The 13,810-nt window shown below is 38.2% G+C and overlaps 1 protein-coding gene across 1 annotated transcript in view; it reads right to left on the bottom strand.

The window, feature by feature from the left end:
• The window catches only part of COL25A1 (collagen type XXV alpha 1 chain), a 365,971-nt gene that overhangs the window by 39,550 nt on the left and 312,611 nt on the right, over positions 1–13,810 (bottom strand). Inside the window, exon 20 of the mRNA XM_080374081.1 lies at positions 10,830–10,874. Within this exon, the coding sequence (XP_080230207.1) occupies positions 10,830–10,874 (45 nt within the window). The remainder of the gene's footprint in view (positions 1–10,829; positions 10,875–13,810) is intronic.

The raw sequence follows: 13,810 nt of genomic DNA, 5'->3' as shown, positions 1-13,810 counted from the left end.
TGGTGAGGCTAAGTAGACTAAAAGACAGATCTGATTTGCCATCTGAACTAAGTTTCTAGATAAAAAGACAAGAAGTCTGGACAATGTGAAACTGTGACCTCTCTAATTTAATTTCAAATTTCTTGAGTGTAACCACAGCATAAAACATTAACTAAAATGCTCATTGTGTATAATTTTGCACCATTCAAAGTTACTGGAGGTAACAACTGTTACCTCAGGTTTGTGTCTGGCATTTCTGTCTCAATTACTCAGAAGAGAAACATTGACATGAGAAGCAATGCCCATTCCTCGTACCTACTGTATCCTGCAATTATATTCTGCAAATATTGCTGGCTTCCTACTTAATGTTATCCTTTATGCCATTCAGATAGGAAAAAAAAAAGACAATCTATCAAAATTAGCACTGCCAATGATGTGTGAAATGTAAAGAAAACAGTTTTCTCTCAGTAAGGCATGCAGATGTCCCTGTTATGCAACGCAAGGGAGAGACCATTCTGATTAGTCCATCACAGAAACATGATGTTAGAACCATAGAGGAATGCAGTTAGGAAAACAAGGACTAAGGGTTTTAGGTTTTGTTTTAAATATATGATATCTATGATTTAGTTGGAAGGTAGCTGCAGGAAAGCAAAAGTAAGTGCTTGCTTAGGACTGCACTTTGATTTGACAATATTGTAGCTCTGGGATTCACAAACACCTCCTGATCTTATGTCTCTTGATTAAATGAGCCAGGACTTCGTCCCAAACCACTGTGAAATGCTGAGAGGAATGGAAGGAATCAAAGTAACCAAGATTTATAATAGTTTCCTAAACATCTCATTACAACTTCTTACAATAAACCCAAAGTTTTAGTGAAAATCTGTCACAAGCTTGTTTGCCTGCTAAAGCAGGGGCAGGGAACACAAAATCTAGAAAGAGGAGTTAAACAGGTAGGTTTGGAAAGAAGAGTAGGGAACTCCCCCATTTGAAATACAGTTTGGCAGCTGTATAGAAAGCCATCAGCACGTGATGACTCTGTGCATTTTGGTTCAACCCTTTGGCACAGTTACAAAATCACTGCTTAGAAAGTGATCCAACTGCTTAGAAAGAAAATCCAACAAGACGAAGTTCAGCATTCAAACTTCGCCTGCTGTTAGGGCTTGGAGCAATTTGTATCAACCATACAACACAGGCAACTTCGTATTAGAAAAAAAAAAAAAAAATCAACAAGCTTGCAAATTGCTTCCAGTTTACAGGAGTGATTTGTTCTTTTTAATAATTTTTAATGGCTTGATATGTTACTGTTTTAAAAGACTAAAAGATTACCTCTATGTGTGTTCATTTTCACCCTCAAATATTTGTCAACTGTAGAAATATTAGTGGGTCAGACAGCAAATGATATACTACTGTTCACAAACCTTGTTAATGTTAATTTTCACCTTTTATCATAAAATGTCTGAAACAGAAAAAGCCTGCTGTACACCTAGTGCAATTTGAGCTGTATCAGAATTTAATAGTAAAAAAGCTGCCTGTAATTTACTTCAGAGGACAGTAAAATTTTAATAAGGATTATTATCTAGACATATTCATAAATTGGTTTTCACAGTGATCAAAGCTTTTATGGGCTGAGGCAGAGGTTAGCTTGGATATTAGAGGTTAACCCTAAGACACATGGTTCACTGTCACTGTCTTGTTTGAACTTTCATAGAACCTGTAATTGGCTAAAACTTGGACTTTCACTTAAAAAAGGTGAAACAGCTGAAATTCCATTTGAAATTATAATTGCTGTTTTAAACACCATTAATTTGGCAAGTGTCTACTAACAATGTGGTTCTCATACTGTATTCAGATAGAATTAGCCTTCGTTGCACAACTGACACACACAACAAAAGTATTTGAAACTTTGCTCTTGCAGAGGGACCCAGCCCATTTTCAGTGCCTGAAATACACGGCTCTACGCTGATACAACCCATCAGTAGAGAACAGCAGTTGTTGGATACACGGGTTTCCCACAGAAGGATCTTCCTTCTATAATTATTCTTCTAATGAATGTAACACACATTTTCCCATCCAGATCAATGTTTGCCAAAAAGAAAAGCTGTGCTGCAGAAAAGCACCCAAACCATGGACTTTTCTATAACAGTGAAATAAATTTGCTTCCATTTCTGAAATTACTATCCTACTTTGGTAAATAAAAATATTTGAAGTAACTGATAAAATATTTCATTGTTGCTAAAACTGTAAAACACATGAGCCAGTTATTCCCTTTATGGTTTTAAATTGTGCAACAGCTCTTAAAAAACCTAAATTTTTAAAGTCTCATGACCACCTTACTATTTTCCTTCTACATCAGATTACTGCATTATTTTCTTTATGCTGTAGAAATGAGACTAAACCAACTTTTAGACCATGAATTTGCAAGGAACAATGTCATTTTGATCCTTATCCTTATCTAGTGCTATGCACTAGAACTAGTTAGAGAAGTTTAAATGTCAGACTCTCACCTTTATTACATGGCTTATTGGTCCTGAAACATTATATTCAGTGTCTGCCCTAGTGCTGGGACCATGGCAGCTCTGTGCCTCCAGGGCTGACTGGCAGGTCTGCCACAGAGCCAGGATTCACCTTTCCCTCGCATTTACTTGGAAGTCTGAACACTCCAAGGCCAGGACTCCCATGTGCACACCTCTGGGGTGGGAAACCATGCCAAAACATCCAGAATTCCTGTGGAGGATTCTGCTAATGTGGGTCCATCTCACAGTTTTCATACAAGGAAAAGCTAGCTGTGCGGGCTGGAGGAGAACCCTGACATACTTCCACACACAACCTGGGGGCAGGCTTGGAGCTTCCAAACTCCTGCCTGTAGGTCTAATGGTTCTCCCAAAATTCCTGCATCCAGCATGGGGCAGCCTGCAAACTCAAGAGTCATAGATCTTGGGAGAGCCCAAAGTATCCTTTCTGACAAGCACTGTCATGGAAGGGTTCTCATTTTAATCGCATCAAGAAACCAAGGTATGCTTGTCTTAAATGTTACCCTGACTCACTCCAGGCATATTTAAAACAAAAACAGTCTGATAACCTTTCCTTGACTAACTCTACTGAAAAAATCCTGCAAAGGTGATGCTATACAGAAGAAGACCTAGCGAGAAAAACCCAAACCCATAACCCAGATGCAAGGCAATTATAGAACAACTATGAAATTATAATAAATTGGATTTGGTTCACTGCTACCTGTGTTGATTTCCCAGAAATTGCCCTCTTCTGCCCTCAGACATTGTTACTGAGATTACTATCCAATCAAAATGCTGCAACTTTTCCACTCTGGAGAGGCACAAGGGGTAAATTCTCAGGAGACTGGAATGGAGCAGTCCATGGCAATTGATGAAGCTGTGCTTACTTATGTCCTGCCTGCATCTATGGCACTCAGTTCCAGTGAGACAATTTTTCAGAAACTCCGTTGGCCTTAGACTATACAAGTCAGAGAGAATGGCACCTTATAATTTCTCAATGTGAAGAGTATTAAAGGGACTTTATATATAACCTGATGTCCAACGGAATTTTGCTCTTGGGAGGACTACAGTATTCAGCTCATAAGAAGGAAATAGGCAAGATAAAAGGAAATCTGCTAAAAAACCTTAACCCCATTTTATAAGGTCTTTGTTAAAGCTTTTCGTAAGAGTTCAGGATTGGCTCCAGAAATGACCAGTTAAAACAGGTTGTCTGGCTCACTCATCGCATTTGAAACAATATCTTTACTCCTAAATCACTCTCTCAACTTAGAAAAAACATTCTGGTTTAGAATTTCCAGATGCATGTTTAGCCTTTATGATTCATTTAGAATTAGAGAAGTAAAACCTTACAACCTGGCTAAAACCCTGAAGCTTCACAACATACCCTACTTTGTACGACATTTATTGCTTTTTAGTGAGACTAATATTCCCATTCCTTTTAAGTTCTTCCTGCTTAGAAGGTATGCTGCTTTGGAAGGTGTTAACAGAACCAGTAATACTGATTAATTCTGCAGGCATTAGTCATGCCAAGGACTTCTTATTTAAAAGCTAATTATAATTCAAGTCAGCATGGTACCTGCTTCTCAGAATTAGAATAAAAACACTTGTTGTAATGATGTTTAATGTAATTACAAAAAAATGTCTTGTTTTTAATTCTTTGCAATGACCGAACTGTTAAATTATGAAGAATCTGTCACCAAATTGCTTCCTTTAGAAAACAGTTAGATGACAAATCTAAGGACTTTTTGTTACTACTCTGAAATATAAAGTACTTTATTGCACACACTCTTTTCTGACCATCTAAAATTGTGTATTTGAGGCACAGAAATACTTTCAGATTACTGATGTCAAGTCTTCTTTCTGGCTAACAAAATTGATTGACTTCTGAATACAGCAGAATATTGGACTCTCAGATTATCCAGCTGTTTTCAAAATTTTGGATTTGGATTTTTTGTTTGTTTGTTTGTTTGTTTGTTGGGTTTTTTTCCCCAAAGAAAAAATTAAAATACACTATGAAACAGATGCTGTGAAATAGAACTTTATAAACTCAGTCTTCCAATTACTAATAGCTTTAGAGGAAACAACATCCAGTGTTTCAGTTACTTATGTTTTAGCCTTTTCCAGGAAAGAAAATGAGAGCTTTCATGATTTCGAAGATATAGTTTCTGATGGATTAATAAGAACTGAATATATCTCAAAGAATGCGCCAGTACACACTCCTGACACATGCATACTATCCAATGTTAACAGTGATTTCATTTTCTGGCCTTGATTCTCAAAATTAGTTCTGGGAAATTACATGTCTACCCTATGCAAGTAATTACTGCTGTAACATATGGAAACCAGACAGTTAGGAGTGAATGAACAAAGCTAGATACATAGCTACATCCATATAGATACATGTTTGTATATGTACTTCCACTCTAGAAACTGAATACTGAAAATCAATTTCACAGTTGTGTAATTTTTTAAAAATTTTATATTTTACCTACCCATGCATAAAGCTACTTCTGAAAACAAGCCCTTCAAACAAAGGTACTAAGTCCTGGTTTTTTTAGATCAGTTCTCATTTTCACCCAGAAGATACATCTTTCCAGTCTACTTTTCAGTATTTGACCTATACTACACTGCATATTTTCCTCTGCTCAGGCAGATGACCCACTCTTAAGAACACTACATGTGAGGGATGAAAGGTTGGAGATTAGTTCACAGTTTAATATTTCAAAATATGTATCAGCTCAGGAAAGTGCAATTCAGGGAGAAACCTGAGCTTCTATGAAGCAGGGTTTGAAGCTGATTTCCCAAAATTTTCAATTGCTGCAATTAACGTGTTCAGCAAATGTCTGGATCCTGGATTTGGAGGTGCCTGTCACAAGGTCAGCTGGTCCCTTCCTGCTCTTGAGTTCGGGCTAGAAAGAGGTCTGAGTATGGTGACCTACAGGGTAATGATGAACTGAAGCCTGCACGAGAATATCTGAGTTCTGGAAAAAATGCAGAGAGATATAGGCCCTCCAGGTTTTCTGGTAACAGCCACTAACAAGGAAGAAAACCTGGAAGAAGTATGGAAATATGGAAAAGGGAAAATGTATCAGGAAAATTTGCCCAGCCTTCCTAAGAACTTGTGGGGGAAAAGGGGAGCTTGAGGAACTTCCCTATAAGTGATGAATGACATTGACTCCAAAATGAAATGCTTGGAGCTACCATTTACTTCAGATTTCCTTTCATTTTGCTACCAGATGAGAAGACCGATATCTAAACACATGAGCTTCAACAACAGTCACTCTCTGTTAGGAAAGAGTTTAAATAGGAGAGTAACTTCTATGCACCCAGCTTGAAAATTCTGCCTCTCATTTTCTCTGAAAGTTTTCTTTTGTAACAGAACTCGCTGGATGAAAGGAGTATCAATTCTTATAAAAAATACATTCTGTGGAGCAGCAAGTTTTTCAGTCTTCACGTGGAATTAGGGAAGTCACAGGATAAGATCTTCGAGTACGTACAAAGAAAAAGAAATTTAAGTAAAAAGCAGATGAAAACTAGAACTGCTTTTGCTTTCATAAAAGTCCATGTCCTTATCAAGGTTCTTCTGAAACCTTGCTCAAGCACAGTCCCAGGGAAGTCAATCCAAAGTAATTGAATAAAAAGATACAAGATGCTTAATACTGTCAAGTCTATTGAGTCAGCTAGTTCCACTGGATCTGAAAATAGGAAACTTGTCCTACATCCTAAAAGCAGAAGGGCTAAGCATCCTCTCTTTTCTCATGCCAAACCATTCAACAGCAGCTTCCTTGAACACGGTAGAATAAAAACTTAGTTGCACTCAAAATTTGTTTCAGTATTTGTTTTAAAAACAGGAAGAATTGCTAGAAATGTTAAAGAAAAGCCAGATCCTGCATAAAGTGCTGCTACTGAGAAGAAGCTTGTGTTCTGTGGTCCTCCCATTTCAGTGATGAATCTGAGGACTGTATTGCCCAAATGCCAGAAAATGCAACACAATGGATTTGAGAGATGTCTGACATTACATGAATAAGGGTATACATGATTTACATTACGGTGAGTACTTTGTATCATCATACTGCTTTGTATTTATCATCCCGTGAAAGTTATGAGATAAAACAGATATATGAAGTTTGTGTTTCATAGAAAGTATTCTGTGTCTGCTTGGCATCAGTTGGGAGATACCAGAGCAATGAGTTAATACTCCGTGTTTAGGTGCCTTACTTGCTTCCCGAGTGACATGGTGGAACACATTCAGGGGCTCATTAAGTTTCCAGCCATTCCTAAACAGCAACAGGTGCTTGAGAAACGTTTCTCCAGCATGTCACAGACAGTTTTATCACTGTCTTGGAAATAACTGACTGCGCTTGTGTTTCCTCCATGGCACCAACTGACAATGAGGAGAGAATGAAAAAGAACAGGAAGAACTCCCAAAACATCCGTATGTGCATAGTGAATGGGTCTAGAAAAGTAATAAAAGACCCTGCTGCATACTCTGAATTCAGATATGATACTTGCATGTCCGTCCAATGTTGCTGTTCATTCAGATCCGGTATCATGTTTAACCAAGCTCTAACAGGTTCCTGGGAACATTGATTAATTAATTGAAATGGCATTATAAGAAGCTGAAACTTTCCCAGTGATTAATATTTATTAATCCTTTAAGTAGTTTGGCTACATGTTCAAGCATACTGGACTGGATGCCTTGGGAAGCTTCTTCAACCATGAGAAGAAAGCTGAGATGTAGCTGGAAAGATACGGTCCACTGCCTGGCATGGCATTTATGTTTTCACAGGCTGGTGTAGCATTTGTAAGGAATGCCATGTATGTGCACAGTTACCTAAAGCATTTCGTAACACAGCCTGCCACTGTGGAGAGATTCATTCACAAGAAAGCAAATTCATAGTTAGCTAACATTTGAAGAAAAGGAGACTTCAGTTGCTTACGCAATAGTCAAAGGGAAGACCAGATGAACCACATTCAAGAGTGTCCTATGTGTAGAATATCCCTGTATGCTATCTTCTTTTCATTACGTGGAAGTACTAGGAGATACTGAAGGAAATTCTTTCAAAATTAGGCAACATGGGGTCTTCTCTTGCATCTTTCTTCTCACCTGTCTTGAAGATGCCTCTATGTATTTGTCTATCAACATCCAGCCATTCCAAAGCTGTCTAGAACATAACAGCTCTGTAAACACGATCCTCAGACAACTAGTGTGTTAATTTGAAATCACCTGTGTGATTTATGTTACTGTATATCAAATGGATATGAACTTTTGCTATTTGTTTACCTGATTTCCGGAATATATAATGTCCCCTTTCTTTGACTACTTGGCCAGTTGAACACTGGTTTAAGCTATATCCATTGATCTACAGGAATTAATGCATTTCAGATGCACTTGCCACCTAGGGCTAATCTTTCCAATCCATTTGGGAAATGTGTTTTATGAATAACTCAGGGAAATAGCCAGAAAACAAATATAACATGTTAATTTCTGGAACATCACAGGAAGACACAAATTTGGAGAACATTCTGTAATTCGAATTACATAGGACTGAAGAAGGATCAAAAAGTGCAATGAGAACCCTAAAGCTGTTTAGCTGTAAGGGACCTTAACAGAGTATTCTATAGAAGACTTTGGAGTGTGCATGTGCACACCTGCATAATGTCACAGAAACTGAAGAGAACAATACTGTAGAAAAGAATAGTATTAAAGTAATACCAGCAATACAAGAATATTCATTTTTTTTTCCTACTGGGAAAGAGATTAAATGGCCACTGCATTGTACTGAGCCCCATCACTTTCTCCTACATGCCCCTACTAGTGATTTGCTAGAGTTGCCAGATGTCCATCTCAAAAAGCTTGGGAATAGCCTGCAAAATCCCTCCTGACAGCTACTGTGCTGGCATGCAAATGCACAAGAACTCTGTAATCCATTTCCCTTATGGAAACTTCTTACACGTTGTAACAAGTTCCTAGATGTTGTAATGACATTGTGTGGGGTTTGTACTGGGTCTTGCATTATGCCACCACTGCGTATCACTACTAAGACAGAACAGCAAAGACATATCTTAGAGTTTTATAAAGTCCTGATAGGGACAGACCCCAGAAGCCCTGAAAAAAATGTAACAAACAACATGGAACAACGAGGAAAAAAAGAAAAAGTCATTGCTCCAAATAAGATTCTTTTCAGTTTTGTGTGGTAATATCGTGATAGCTTCAACAGATTGCAAGTCCAGACAAATGGATTTCCTTCATGCTCAGGTTTCTCATCCAGTCACTGTTATTTCACAGTAGCTTTCAATCAACATTAGTTGACTGGAAATTTGTTTCTCAATGTCACTTAGGTTGTTCTTGGAAATTGCTGACATTATTTTACCATGGTGATACATAAATTTTGCTAAAACAGAGGATGAGAAAAAGGGGCTAAACTACTACTTTTTCTTTGTTGATGAGTGCCCCTGTCCTAACTCCAGCCATTCTCTAATTTCTGCTACCGCTGCTCATGCCACAGATGTAGGCTCTGCGACAGAAAAATCTAGGCTTTTCTGTAGACTTCTTAATTGAACAGAGTTTACATATGCCTTGAATCAAACAGCACCCACCCTGCAAGTCTGATGTGATCAGAAATGCTTTGCTCTCTCCTATGCATGTTCTGCTAGGTCACTTGTCACCATCTAGGGTGTGTCTAGCCACCTCAATGCAAAATTGCACTGGATAGAATTTCCTCACTGAACCATCACTCTCCCCTTTCTATTTTTAATAGAAGCTAGCATTCTCCTAAAGGATTAATATTTGACCAAATTATTCCATTTTATTCTGCAAACAACTGTACTGCTTTTCCACTGTATGCACTGAATTCTGAGATAAATTTTCACTGAGGAAAACTCCCACGCTCTGTCCATTTTTTACTTCACATCTTGCCTTTTGGATGAACCTGAAAGCTGCCCTTCTAACCCATTCGTACCACCAATAAATAAAACTTAACAGCAATAATTTTCCCAGACAAGAGACTCAGACTTTTTTATTTAGTTGTTGATAATATGCATGGACGTGCATGGTCTGCATCAATGGAATTCCCGAAGACCAGCCACAACTCCAGTTGGTTTTGGCAAGTGCCCCCAGGACACTGGCACTGACCAGCTGAGCTACCTCTGCTCACTGTTAAACAGCATAGGGATTGCTGTCAAAGGTCCTCACAGAAACACAGTTTGGTCACACAAAGGACTTTGCTCCTACATGATCTTCACTAGTCAATATAGAGTTTGTCCTTGTAGAAAATGAACAGCCTCCCTGGGATCTATATTTCCAGGTATTACAACATGCAAACTTTCATATGCACATTCCGTTCTTCCCATAATTTACCAGTAACACAGAAGGGACATTATGCTTTACTACTGTGGCAATTCACAGGTCCCTTGAGAAAACCACTGCAAATGTTATATTCCGTGAGCTAAATCCAGTATTCTACCAAAATGGACAAGCATTTGGCCTCTGACTTATTCCCCTTGTTATTGGAGAAATGATATAAACTATCTCCTGAGGTATACACAGGCCCGTGCTGGAATGCAAAGAAAAAGTTTCAAAGAGATTTTGTTTTCTGAAAGAACAGCCTTTGCCACAGAGGAGAAGCAACCACTCTAATCTGCATTCACTCAGGATACGTGAATCCACTCTGTGCAGCATTATACAGTTACAGCTCAAACTGTGCAAGTGTCTGCAACTCCCAATGCAACCACTTATGCTAGAGCTAAACCAACCACATGTCTTTTGTATCAACTTACCTAAAGATCCCAGACAAACCGGAAGCCAGGGACTAAACCAGGTATTAGGTCAGGGACTGCAGCTAAACACTGAATAGAATCTTATTAAAACATTTTGACTAGTTGGTGGAAATCACTGCTGTGTAATGGAGCACAGAGTGTTTTTCTTGACAGAGCCAGCTCTCCACAGCCTGTGTACAATTAATGCAGTCCTCTGGCTGTAGGCTTGGTAAATTCAGTAGACTACTGTTACTGGAAAGCACACATTAAAGTGGAAACCAAGTAAAATTTTGATGACAAGACTCTTCCATTAAATAAAAATATATAAAAATTCTCTATTAGGCTATTTTTTAATGCACTAGAATGCAACGTTCTACTTCACATTCTAATGTAAGTTATACTGTTTGCTTATTCACAGACAACCAGTTTTCCAAGTGAAACCTTTCTGTGACAATCCCCAGTTCAATACCAGAGACTCAGAAGATATAGCACAAGTACCATAAGTCTATTTTAGCCACATTCTTGCAGTCTCCCCCTCTTTGTGGTGTCCCCCCAGTACAACAGAGACTACAGTTTATTTACCTTTATCCCAGGGAGTCCAGGAAGCCCAGGGAGACCTGGTTCACCCTATACAGGAAAATTACATAATATTACAGACATTATTCAGTTATGGTCACTATCCAGTGAATACCCCTGTATATTCTGCAGCAAGATAGAACAGCACAGATGATTGCTAGCCAGTTCAAGCAGTACTGATATTTTCAAAATGAGTGACTTAAATATACAATTAGTAAGAGTCATGTTAAGAACTTAAATGTCTTCTGGGAACCATGGATATGAAGATGACACCCAGGTTGAAAATCCCTGTCAGGAAAGCCAAAAATGAACTCACGTTAACCTTCACCAAAAGAGAAGAAAAAAAGAAGCATACTGGTTCCTTTTACACACTGCCATTTCAGTTCCATACTTACGACAGATGTTTAATTCTGTTCCATTTTCAAAGCTGAGCTAGATATTGTGCTGTGTAACTGTCTGATTTAGTTTTGAAAAGGCAATTCAGAAGAGCTTGGTTTAAATTGTGCAATTGAAGCAGGACTGCCTAATTATAACTGGGCCATCATTTTTATAGAGCTATCTGTAGCATCATTTCAGTGCTTGCTATTTATCTGTGAATATACAGGGTGTCATGAAGGATAGTGGAAATGTAACCTTCTATTGCTTTACCCAGAAACACCTTGCTTATGTACAACTGCAATGAAAAGACCTATAGTACTACATTTGCAAGGGTAATTTTGGAACAGGAGTTGAAAACTGAATGTATTAATTTTGAAATGAAGCTGATATTAGTCTAGGACAGGAACGACAACATTCACACAAGTGATCATTTTGAGATACCAGCTAAATGGAAAGATGTTGTCTAGGGAAATAAAGATGATGAACAGGGGGGAAAAAAGCACAAACACATGTGAAGAAAACATTATTTTAAAGGCTGGAGATTTTTTTTTAATGCAGAGATGGATTCCAACCAGCACCTTGGATTTGAATATTCCCTGAACTTTCTGGAAGCTCAGATCTGAACTCCGAAGCCAACTTTTACTTTTATAATGAGTTGAACTATATTCCAGCTTTTGTACATTCCCGAGCTTTACAGAAATCCAGATTTCAACTCTGTGGTTTGGGCTGATTATGCTATTAAAATAGTTTACGTGTGTGTGTATACATACACACTTACACACATTCATACACATGTATAGATACACAAGGACATGTATACATAATACAGCTGTTCATCAGACTACAGTACCCAAAGACACTTCTTTGAGGCAGTATTATTAAGTAGACTTGAAGCACTAATAACAAAATTACACTCTGCCACCAACTGAAAAACACAATAAAGGGTCTGCAAATTGCTTTACCAAACGGAGTGATTTTAAAATGTTATAGAAGGATCTGATAACAGCTTCTTTGTCCATTTCAGTTGCTCCAAAATTTTAACTGTTCACATTCCCTAAAAGCACAGGAAAGATTCCAGTCTCAAAATACTAACTCTAAAATCAGATGAAGGAATAGAAGCTAGGATACCATTTTAAATAGACACTATTATTTTGCAATATGTTGCCTAACACTTTCTAAAGCAGAAAACAGGTTGTTAATCTTGAAAAGTCTCCACTGTACTCATTCCTGACAAAATGCTCTCTCCAAAACCCTACTCCTCTGTCTTTCAGTTTCTTTCTTCAGTAGCCATACATACCACTCTACTACCATGACCTTTTCTAATCTAATTGTGGAAGCAATGAATTTCACTTTTAAGCACAGCATTTGAATAATTATAACTGCTAATCTATTAGCATTGCTGCAGTAGGTCACTGTTTAGTCTTGGGACAAAGTTAATCCCCACAGACGCACACATAACAAGCAGCAAGGATCCACCAAAGCCAGTTCGGAGTCACAGCAATCTAAAACCATTAAAATGCCTCTCAAAGATATATTAAACAATGTGAAACACAATGAAATCATGAATGCTTCATTAGAATTAGTATTGTAGATGAATGCATAATATTTTCTTTTCAGGACCTTTCCTGATAAGAAAGGTCTGAGCAAGATTTATGAGGAGAATTTTTAAAGTACATCCAAAAAATATATTTTTTAGTATTCAAAGCTGTATACTAACTCCATCTCTTAATGCTCAGGTTGGCAGAGCAGGTTCTTCTACCACCTCTGCAGCACAACAGCCTTGTCAAGCCACTGAAATACTGTCACGTTTCATTTCATGGAAACAATATTCAGGTGGGCAGCTCAGTATATCTGTCCTTAGAAGATGGATAAGGAATAGCTGGAAGAGGAGGAAGAAGTAAAATATAAGGAAGGAGAGAAGATGCAGGAAGGAAATAGGAATGGGACACAGTAGGGGGAAAAGTACTGAGGTGACATGGAGAGCAGAGGCATGTCTCCAGTTGAAAAAAGGGCCTCTCACAACCTCTGATGTGGTGAACAAGTCCCTGTTAAGCAGGGAGCAGAACAGCAGACATGGGGCACCTGGCTGGAGGAGGCGCTCTGAATGAGTGTATTACAGGAGCTGCTTGTTCATGCTGGGGACATGAATGTGGCGTACTGGAAGCTTGTGAGGTGAAGTGGAAAGAACACATTAAACCTTTTGTGTGAACAACAAGCTGAGACTAAAGAAAGTCTGAACTGCGTACATCTGACTTATCTATGTTACCTAAATGAGATCAAACCTGAGTGCCTGGGGACTGAGATCCAGGCGCCTGCTGATAAATCACTGCTAGTTTTGCCTCCATGGCAGCCAGCTAATGAGAGTATGAATCTCAACAGGCTCTTAAGTGCGTTGTCTAGTTTATTACCCAAGCAAAGCATACACTGCAGTATATACACACTGAATGATTCTGTGGATTTGATAGCTTTAAACTACTTTGATTACCTTTCCTAATTAACACTACATTCTACTAAAGAACTGCATTTGCAACCATAATAGTCTTTGTTTAGTCTATTAAAATTGATGACAGTTATAATTTCTCAAAGCAAAAATCTTTGTCTTTTATTGT

Source organism: Falco punctatus, assembly GCF_963210335.1.
Source record: "Falco punctatus genome assembly, chromosome: 1".
Classification (NCBI taxonomy): Eukaryota; Metazoa; Chordata; class Aves; order Falconiformes; family Falconidae; genus Falco; species Falco punctatus.
Note: the sequence above shows the minus strand (reverse complement) of the source record. Positions and strands in the feature narration are given on the sequence as shown.